This window comes from Lontra canadensis, unplaced genomic scaffold (genome assembly GCF_010015895.1).
Source record: "Lontra canadensis isolate GAN:19392208 unplaced genomic scaffold, GSC_riverotter_1.0 scaffold26, whole genome shotgun sequence".
Taxonomy (NCBI): Eukaryota; Metazoa; Chordata; class Mammalia; order Carnivora; family Mustelidae; genus Lontra; species Lontra canadensis.
The window spans coordinates 19,158,071-19,168,612 of record NW_022631020.1 but is presented as its reverse complement, the minus strand read 5'-3'; the positions used below and the strand labels follow the sequence as shown (position 1 = coordinate 19,168,612).

General features: G+C 49.1%; 1 protein-coding gene across 1 annotated transcript; it reads right to left on the bottom strand.

The window, feature by feature from the left end:
* Positions 1 to 353: 353 nt before the first annotated feature.
* KCTD12 (potassium channel tetramerization domain containing 12) lies at positions 354 to 3,007 on the bottom strand. Its single transcript, XM_032864220.1, has one exon. It carries the CDS (start codon positions 2,875 to 2,877, stop codon positions 1,894 to 1,896), a length of 984 nt encoding a protein of 327 aa, XP_032720111.1. The 5' UTR covers positions 2,878 to 3,007; the 3' UTR covers positions 354 to 1,893.
* Between the last annotated feature and the right edge of the window lie 7,535 nt (positions 3,008 to 10,542).

Genomic DNA, 10,542 nt, shown 5'->3' with positions numbered 1-10,542 from the left:
TGTTATGGACATAGTAAGATACAGTACAAGATTCATTTTTAAAAAGAAGAAAAAATAGCACTAATTTGAACACTGAAAACGACTCTTACAAAATCTTTAAAAACATACTTCAGAGAAACTGCTGTAACTCATGAAAAAGGAAAAGCTTCTCTGTCATCACAGAATATCCAAAGGAGCCTCACAGCATGAAAAGACAAGGATTCACTTCCCTTCACCTAAGGTGTAGATAGAATATGCAGTGGGGATTTATTCCATGTTAGAGTAAAGGTATAAGGCAATCAGGTCTCCTTCTGTTTCTCTTGCATTTACCTAAAAACACGATTTTATTGCTGAGCCCACTTGTAAGCACTTCCTTGCCTTTGTTTACAAACGTTTCATCGTATAGCTATGTACAGATGGGCGGCCCTGGGTGCTTCTGTCCCTCTGCAGCTCTGTCACCCAAAGAGATTCCACCTTAATTTCAAACCATCTGCAGGAAGAAGTGGCATTTTCAGGTTTTCGGGGTTTGCCCAGAAGTCAACATTGGCTGGGCTTGAAGAAAATAAGGATTTTTAAGAAGAGATCTTAAGTTTAAGTAACCAAGACCAAACAGATTTTGCTCGTTAATAGATCTTAAAATCAGGATTTATAATCAACAAGAAAATAAAGTTCAGAAAAAACTAAAGTTCAAAAACTACTGGGTAACTCTTTGGTTAGGTTATGTAAGTATCAGCAACTTCTAAGTTTAGGACTCAAAACAGTTAGTTCAATAAACCGCCAGATAAGAGTAGATCCGTTACTAATCTTTACAAAATGCTTTGCATGTTTGTGTGTACTATTTTTTTAAATGTGCGTGTACTCAAACGGATGGCACAAACTTCCAACTTTCAAATAATAAATGAATGTGTCTGCTCCTCCCTTCCCACCCCTTCACCCCTCCTTCCTCCCTCCCCATCCCACCCCCCAAGTCTTACAAGCTAAGGTCCTACTGCCATTCACTGCAAGAATACGGGCTTTCCTAATACCCACGACGTGCATTATGGCTACCCAGCTCCGTTTACGGTCACAGCCAGGTGGCTTCCCGCAGTGCTGGGTGACCTGGGCTGTCTCGCCCTTGCCGGCGTCAGCACTCTTGCTCCCTCTCGCCGTTAAAGGCAGCCATGTCGACCTGTCCAACTAAGGGAAGCGGGCGCTGGAGCCAAGGAGAAAGGATGCCTCCCTACGCAGGAGGGTAACTTTCTACAAGTTTAAGCCACAGGCGAAGACTTTTCATTGTGCACGGAAAAGATATGATCCTTCATTGTGCCAGCACTAGATTCTTTTCCTACTTCTACCTATTAGCTTGTCAAAACTTTATTCATTTTGTAGTCTCTGTCTCCACAGGATCCTAATTCCAGGTCCAGAGTCTTCCATCCAGCTCTCTAAAACTCTACCTTTAAAGACGGTCACAAAGGCTACGTAATGACCTTTGAAAACACTAACTAGTCCCCAGTGTTATCAATTCTGATCTCTCGAGCCGCGAAAGAATCAAAAGGGCTTGGGATTTCAGGGAATCTTCTACACAGTGGACAGAGTCCCATCAGGTTCTGAACAATTCTGCCATTCCCAGGTACTTGGTGACTTTGTGGCCACACTGCCTCATTAGATCCAGACTGAAGGACAATCCAGGGGAGGGGTGGTTTGAGTCAGGGGGGCAGAGGAAGCACTGGAAGGGGTGCATCTGGGCTCTCTCGGTTAGCGGGGTCCAAAGAAGACGAAGAAGCCGAGAGGATTTGCGGCTGCAGGTTCTCAAGTGGGGCGTGAGTGGGCCTGGCCCAGCTACTAAAGGTGGGAGACAGGGGAACGGAAAGGAGTGGGGTAGGAGCAGGAAGGTGGGGGATGGGAGCGCTGGAGTCGCGAGGGGGTCTGGGGAGCTCACTCCCGGCAGAAGACGTACTCCGTGTAGCTGGTCCAGATCTTGTCCTCGCTCTGGTCGGTGCTGCTGGCGAAGGCGCAGGTGCCCGTGGAACTGCACGCCACCATGTGGAAGCCCGACTCCGACAGCTTGTCGAAGGCCTGCTCCAGGAAGTTGAACTTGAGGTAATAGCGCGAAGTGTAGCGCTCGGGAGGCCGGTCCGGGTCCCGGCTCTCATTCAGGGTGTCGCCGAACACCTCCTTGGCCAGCGACGTCTTGCCGCACACCGTGATGCGTGCCACTCGCCGGAACTTGGCGTCTGCCTGCGCGTCCCGCCCGATAGTGTAGGAGCCGCGGTAGCCGATGGTGATGTAGCCCGAGCGCCGGCTGCCGTCCAGCGACTGGGACGGCGTGAGCAGCGGGCCCGCCGCACCCCCGGACGGGCTGCGGCTAGCCAGCTCCAGCGTGGGCGACGGCGCCCCGGCAGACGAGCCCTCTTGCTGCTCGGGCTCCGCGTAGCCGAGCGGCAGCAGCTCGTCGCCCAGCGAGCCCTCCTTCTGCACCCCGCGCCGCGAGTGCGGAGGCGGCGGCCCGGGGCCGGGCTGCTGGGGCGCCCCGAGGCGGCGTACGAGCTCGGGCAGCTCGAAGTACTCGGCCTCGCGCTGCAGCCGGCTGCGCTCGGGGAAATAGTCGGGCAGCACGAGCTGCAAGTCCCGCAGGTAATCCAGGATGTAGCGGAAGAGGAAGCCGTCTCGGTCCAGAAAGAAGCGGCCTTTGCTGTCCCGGGCCAGCTCCTGCGGCTGCTGCTGCGTGAACATGCGCCAGAGCAGCGAGTCGGGCACCGACACCACGGTGCAGCGCCGGGTCACATACACCTGGCCCCCCACGTTCAGCTCCACGATATCGGGGAAGAGCGGCGGCTCCGCCGAGGAGGACGAGGAGCCGCTGCCACCCCCGCCACCTCCCCCGTTGGGTAATCCACGTGTGCTGTCCGCTAGAGCCATGGCAAAGAGGGGGCCGCTCTGGGGTGGTGGCAGGGAACGGGGCTGCGCACCGAAGCCGCCGCCGCCTTTGCCGGACTCTGGCTCAGCCCTGCGCTCTGGCCGCCGCAGCCGCCGGGAGCCGCGCAGAGCCCAGCGGAGCGAGCGCGCTGCTGTGCGCCCCCGAGGACCGCGGAGCGCTCGGTCCGCCTCACCCGCGCGCTCCAGGCGAGTGCCGGGTCTCGGCCGGCGCGCGGCTTAAGTAGAGCCGCCAGCTCGGGCGCCGCGCCGCGCAGGAGGCGTGGGCGGCGGCGGAGCTTTGCTCCCCCGGGCGGGAGGGGGCGCCGGCGGAGCCAGGAATGATTTGCATCCTAAACGCTGACGCCGCGCCCGGCTGCTGGCTCCACCCCGGCTCGCGCGCGTCGGGGACGACCCGACTCCCCCGCCGCTCCACCTCCACCTCGCCGGGCCCGCGCTCCAGCCCTGCACGCTCCCGCCCAACTTTGTTCCCTTGCAAAACGGATGGAGCTTGGGACCGGCCGCTGCGGAGGACCAGCTTCCTTCGGAGGGGCAGTGACGGCGCCCTCTCCCCTCCTAACCCCGCCTGGGAGGAGGACGTGAACTTTCCGGCTCCCCCCGCCGGGGCAGTCCAAGTGCGTGGCCGCCTCGGCCCGGCAGCCTCCGGAACTGGCCACTTTAAACCTCGGAGCTGTGGCGCTGCCCTAGTCGGATGTTGTGTTCCCGAAAGTTCTCAAGAGAGGCCGGAAAGCTGGAGGGACGAAAGGGCCGCCCCAGGCCCGAGGCAGCCAGATACTACCGACGTTAACGAATAGTCTCGGAAAAGCCGAGAAACAGAAAACTAACCTCGCTCTCCAGCCGCGGAACTCTCTCCGACAGTTTCTTTCATGGCTGAGGAGGCAAACTCTGGTTGAGAGACCTCAGGGTGGGAGGAAATGAGCTGCTGTGGCTCCCGGAGAAGTCGGGTGCGCTCGAGGAGTGACTTCGTGGCGCGTTGCCGAGGGTGGAGGACGCGGCCTCCTCCCGTGGCGCCTTCGAGGCCAGGCAGCCGGCGTGTGGTGAGGCCAAAGAAACCGCTGAGCCTCCCGGTCCCATTCAGCCTTCGCTGAATCTCGCGGTAAAATAAGCAGGTTTTGCAGATCTAACGTAATTTGTAAAAACCACCTTTCCGCCCCTGCGTGTTTCTCCTCTCAAAGGTCCAGGTGCACCGCGGTCATTCCAGGCGGTCCTCTGAAGGTTGCCTCTAGTCTCAGGGCCTCTGTACATGGGGAGGCCCCTCTGGATCCCACCTGGTGCCCTGAATCCTCCCTCCTCGCATTCACCTGGCGCGCTGCAGCCCAGAGGACTCCTTCTCCCGCACCTCGCCAACCCTTCCCTGGTTTCGCAGGCCGAGGAGCCCGCTGGATTGCTCCTTCCACGTGCCAGCCCAGCCAAGCCCAACACATTCAGAAATTTCATATTGGTGATGATCTGATCCTGACTTCGGAAAATAAGAGCGCTACTGGGCGCTAAAGAACGAGGACAGAAGAGAAGGCGGAGGGAGGATGTTAAGAAATCCCCATGTCAATGAATAGTTCTGCACCGCTCTTTGCCAAGGCCCTATAGTGAAGAATGCAAGGTTGAAATAAGATCCAAAGTGCTTTCCGCGCAGCCCAGCAGGCAAAGGGTCAGAAGTCTGAGCGGTTGTCAGATCAGTTTGAAGTACATACCGTCAGTCAGGATAAATCAGGGCAGATTTTTGTTCTCCATAATAATGTTTCCCCTTGTTGTAACTACCCAATGAACTTTACAGTCTTCTCACGGATAAGTGTCATTTTTTACTTTGAAATGTTTATGTCTGTTGAACAATTATCTCATTCGTGTCAGAGTGCTGAAATACGATCCAGCCCCAAACTAGCTCACTTAATTGCAAGTACAGATTTTGATACTGAATATATTTGACTGTTCTTTTTTGTTGGTTCTTTTGAATAAATAATAGATGACACAAAAAGTTCCAAGTTCTGAAGCTGAATTTCTAGATGGTTGTGCTACTATTTGGTATATCAGTGTCACAAGACTGACAAAACCAGTCTCTTTTCTATAAACCCCAGAAAGGCCTTCTTTCTGTATATACTTTTGTATCATTACTTTGTTCATTGTACCAGCAGATCCTTTCAGTTCCCCCTTAAAATACGTCCAGACTACCAACAAGTCCTTCCCTGCCCACAATCACCACCCTGGACCAAGCCACCCACCATCTCTTACCTGGATTATTGCATTGGTCTGCTAACTGCACTCCCCTTTGCCCCCTAAAATATTTATATTTTTATTTAATATTTTATCACCAGAACAAAAGGAGGGATCCTATTATAACCTAAATCAGATCATGTCTCTGTGCCCAAAGCCTCCCAGTGGCTTCCCACTTGACTAAAGAATAAAAACCAAATTCCTTTCATTGGCCTACAAGACTCTACAGGATTCATGGCACCTGGGTTGCTCAGTGGGTTAAAGCCTCTGCCTTCGGCTCAGGTCATGATCTCAGGGTCCTGGGGTCGAGCCCCACATCAGGCTCTCTGCTCGGCAGGGAGCCTGCTTCCCTTCCTCTCTCTCTGCCTGCCTTTCTGCCTACTTGTGATCTCTGTCTGTCAAATAAATAAATAAAATCTTAAAAAAAAAAAAAAAAAAAAAAACTACAGGATCGGAGCTGCCCCCTAGCACCTCTCCACCCATCTGCTGCCACTTGACCAGGAGCTTGCCGGCTTTAGCTACCTTAGCCCCACCCCATTTGCTCAGGACCTTTGCACTTCCTATCCCTTTTGCTAAAAGACATACCCTCCCCCACCTTATCTTCCTCACCTTATTCAGGGGCCTACCTCCTCACCTTCTTCAAAACTCTACAGCCAGACTTTCCCTTGATCACTTTATTTAATACAGCACAGCCCCACCCAAGCAGCTTCCCCTTCTCTGTTTTGTTTCCCTGAATTAGAATGCAAACAGAGAGTTCAGGGAGTTTGCTTGATTCATAACCACATCCCCAGTGCCTAGAACAGGAGTGGTATATAATAGTCATTCAAAGAGTATCTGCTGCTCACTGACTCATTTGACCAATATACATTAAGGGCCCTCGACTATGTTCTAGGTAGCTTGTTAAAATTCTCGGAGCATACACTATGGTGAGGATGAGAGATAATAAGTATGTAGATAGGTAAGTTCACTTTAGGTAGAGATAAATGTCATGAATTCAATTGTGAAAAGAGATAGTATCTTCACTGTCAGCCCCTCTACTTTGTATAGACTGGCGGCGAGGGCCTCTCCATGAAAGTGACATTTGAGCTGAATAACAAGAGAGAGAGAACCATGGGAAGTTCTGGAGGCAGAGCATTCAAGGCAGAGGGCAAAGCTAGTTAAAGGCATCTAGGTAAGGAATGAGTTTGGTACAGTTCACAGTAGAAGTTTATCTATGGTTATCATCTGCTTGTATCTTGTGAATCTTCAAAGTACCCTTGAAGAGATGAGTATCAGCTCAATCGTGAGAGATACTGCTTTCCTGCACACCAGCGGCATGCTACTTTTGCTCTCTACGGCGGACATAACCCATTCATCCACCACAAGCAAGTCCTACTGCAGGAAGCCACTGGGATTTCCTTACAGAAGTCTAGGTTATGCATGAGAGGCATGATAATGAATGGCACAGGTGATCTGAGACTGAAGGAATATTTTCTGGTCAATTTGGTATGTTCTATTTCTTGTCTGTTGGTCAGTATCATGAAATTCAAGAGGAAGTTTGATTGGGGAACTTAAAAGCTGGGACTTAAGGGCCTGCATGTTTATGAGGGAAGGGAGGGCCGTTAACTCTGACTTCTTGCATGTGTTAAATATGCTTAAGGTAAGGGAGGAGTTGGGAGATCGCCAGCCCTGGGTCTGGTCTCAGTCCAGTTTCTGGTGATGGGAGAGGATGCTCACTGTTCCTCTGCAAATGATTCTTAGGACTTTCCTAAATAAGAGTGCTTTGTCCTTTCACCCTACAGTGTAAGGTACTGGAAACATCCCTGATCTACATTCTCATCTGATTTCTATCTCCCCTCCACGTACCACCTTCTCTTCCAGTCAGATTCCTCCCTACTGTGCCCCCCATGAACTTGGCAAATATTCTGCACACTAAATATTTGAGCAAGGAAATAAGGGTGGTTATGAGAAGTATGAAGTTAAAAGGGGAAGAAGAGCTGAGTGAAATGAAGTGAGTGCCTCGGAGGACTGAATGAATTTAACATAAACGATCAATAAGCTATAAAACACCATTCAAATGTCAAAACCACGATTTTCCACTGCCTGTCAGAGTGCCTGACAAGCCTTCCCAATAAATAGCGAAGGAATAAGTGAATCGCAAAAAACACCGAAATGAATGCTGCGAGGAGAGGGGAGAAGAGATAGAATCGGAAATTATTCCAAACAAATGTTTTGGTCATTTATTGTCCTCCCAATGCGTGTGAGTCCCTTCCGTATGCAGCCTTTAAAATTCAATGACTTGTTGCTTTCAGAAAAAGGAAAGACCTGGATACTGAACTTGAAGTAAAGCCGGGTATAGAAGAGTCTTAATAAAGACTCAGTAAAATATACACCAACATATAATCCTTAAAAAAGGGAGAGAAAATGTTAAATGAGGGACATGGCCAACGTCTAGGACATGGCCTAGAAAATGAAAGAAACCCCGACATCACTATGATGTGACTTTTATACTTAATAGAACCAAACGGGAAAAAACGTTAATAATGTTGGAAATTTTTAACTTTTTATTTCCATAGCCTTACAAACAGTGTCCGAGACTTTTCCCTATTACTTGTCCGAGACAAGTAATAATATAACAGCAGGCATCCATAGAGCACTTCCTATGTGCTGACCCTGTTAGATCCACCCAGGCACTGGCACATTTCACCTATGAAGCTAGTCCTATAACTACGCAATTCTTAGAAGAGCATATGAGCAAATGAGTGGTGGAGCTGGGATTTGAACTCAGGCAATCTATCTTCAGAATTGATGCTTTTAAATGCCATTTTTCCAGCTTCTCACTTATCAAATGCTTTACATGCACAGAGGAAATTGGTTCTATTATCTTCCCCACTTTACCAATGAGGTATCCAAGGCAAAGAGAGGTTTGGTAACTTGACCAACATAATGCAGCCGTTGATCCCTCGTAGGAGCGGCAATGGCCCTCAAGCTCCCTGTGCTTGTGAGCTATAGGGGTGGTGACCAAAAACTCAAAGGAGCTGCCCTAGAAGGACTAGGACTAGGAAGGAGTGAAGTCTTGGCTCCCTTCTGCCTTCTAGCTATAGCACAATCTTGCCTCCAGGAGAAATCTCCAAGGACGCATTTGAGCCCACAGACAGAATGGACTCACATTCTACTCTTCACCCAACCCAGTCCTACACAAGATAAATATGACTTCATTCCTGCCTCCTAAAATACCATAAAGGTTTGCAAAGCACTAGGTTCTTAGTATGTTTATTTACTCTGATCTCATTAACTCTAGACAAGGATAAAGTGAGTCGGTGAAAACTGCTGAGACCTGGTTCCAGTATTCCAAAGCAAGCAGCATCCGCTGGTCTTCTGGGGCTTGTGAAATTGAACAAATGAATTCTACTGGTGGCTTTCCATATCAAGCTGAGCCCAGAAATAACTGGCCCTCACACACACACACAGGTGATTCTGGAGTTTCTCATCAAGACTAATTAACATCACTGATGTTTCCTGAGAACTTGGAGGCCTTGGTTTCGGACTGTGGGACTTCACCCAGAGGTTAACTATGAATGAGTTACCACATTCTGTTCCTGCACCCCGCTGTTTTGAGGGGTTTCCTATTGTCAGCTTCACCTGATTATCACAACCGTGTCGGCAGGTGTCATTCAACAGTGTCCCAAATGCGGGCAGGAGCTCAGAAAGGTTAGGTGACTTCCACTGCCCCTCAGGGAGCAGCAGAAGGCAAAGGTGCCTCTCAGGGAGATGGATGCCCAGCAGGGATGCCAAGACATGCTTCGTGACTCAACGTTCAGTGCTCTTCCGGCTTGTCAGCAGCCCTGTCAAATCTACTCCATTTCATGCCCCACAGGGGGGTTGTCATTCAAAATAATCACCTTGGAGACTATATGCTTATTTGGGAAATGTCAGAATTGCTCACCGATTTATCTGTTGAGGAATTTTCTTCTGAGCCTGTTTACAGAAGAACATTGTTGCGTTACTTTATATGTATGCCAGATTTGGGGTCGATCTCTTTACAAGGCTATAAAACAAGGCACCTCTCCACAGGACAGACCCACGTGTCTGAGAGTAAATTAAGACAAAGCCAGTTTTCACAAGCGTGAAATTAAGGTGATGATTATCAGGTACTCACTTTTTGACATTGGGCTTTAAGGATCTCATCCCTGGAGTTCTCTATATGCTGAATAGTACTGAGGTTAGGTTTTGCAGAAAAAGGAAGGGCTGATTCAACCGCAGAGATTTTAATATGTGGTTCCAAAAAGTCTGCATATTTCACTGTGAGGTTTGGACAAGAAGCCAAGCCACTGGCTAGACTATAATGGGCGACTTCTTATATAATTGTAAGATCATTTGTTTGATAAAATTAAGTGGGGGGAGGGAACTTTCCCTAATTTGCTTTCCAGTTACTGCAGAAATATGCATGATATTTCACAGTAAGGAAATGGCCTCAAACTCTGCTAAACTTTAAATTGATACTGCCTGTTATGATTTATGTTTAGAAAATAAGTTTCTTTTCCTCAAGTGTATGAGAAAATCATACACTTTGGAGTTGGGTGAACCCAATATGCTTCTGCTGGCTTTGTTATTTAAAATCTAAGAGTTGGGGCAAAATTATTTAAATATTGTGAATTTCAGCTCTTTATCTTAAAATACAGCAAAAATGCTGGACTCTTATGAGATTAAATAAGATGATGGAGAGCGCTGCATTTCGCAGTGTCTGGCAGATAATGGGCACATCATAGACATGGTGCCACCTTCCAGTTCCTGTCTCCATCATACTTCTATAATCCAAACAGTTCCTTGCTGAATATGCTTATCTTGAGAGTTTCATTACCTTCTTCTCTTGGATGACATCTCTAGTAGTATCAGTAGTGTCTTAAGTGTATCTTAAGAGTGTTGTAGTGTCTTAAGAGTATCTTAACTGATACTCTCTAGTAGTATTGGTAGTGTCTGAAGGTCTACAGCATTTCATCTGCTATTCCCTCTTCCTCTCAGAAGTCAGCCATTTCCAAAATAAATTCACTCTCGGGTTCAAAGATTTAGTCAAAATCTAGACAGCTCAGAGGTTTCAGTCTCAGGGCTCAATTGTCATCCTAGACTTTGCAACTCAGCTGACAATTAATAAAATGGCTTGGTTTTATTCCGAACTAAAAGTTCAGCCACCGGCAACACCTGGGAGGGGGAGTCTAGGTGGCAGTGGGCAGAGGTTAGGTGGCATAAAGGAAGTCTAAGGAAACTCCAGGTGTCCTGAAAATCCAAAGACAGTGACTTCCTTGCTGTGCCCAGCCCAGGAGCCTAAGCCAGGCAGTGATGAAGAATCGGGCCTAACCAGGGCAGAGCAGCAAGAGCACAAGCTCAGATAGCAACTGCCATGTTTCCCCATAGCTCCTGGGGTCCAGCAGGTCCCTAAGAGGAAGAACACGCGTGTGCCCTGCAAAG

Coding starts and splice junctions, on each gene's coding strand:
- KCTD12 (XM_032864220.1), bottom strand. CDS start 2,877: ATGGCTCTAGCGGACAGCACACGTGGATTACCCAACGGGGGAGGTGGC.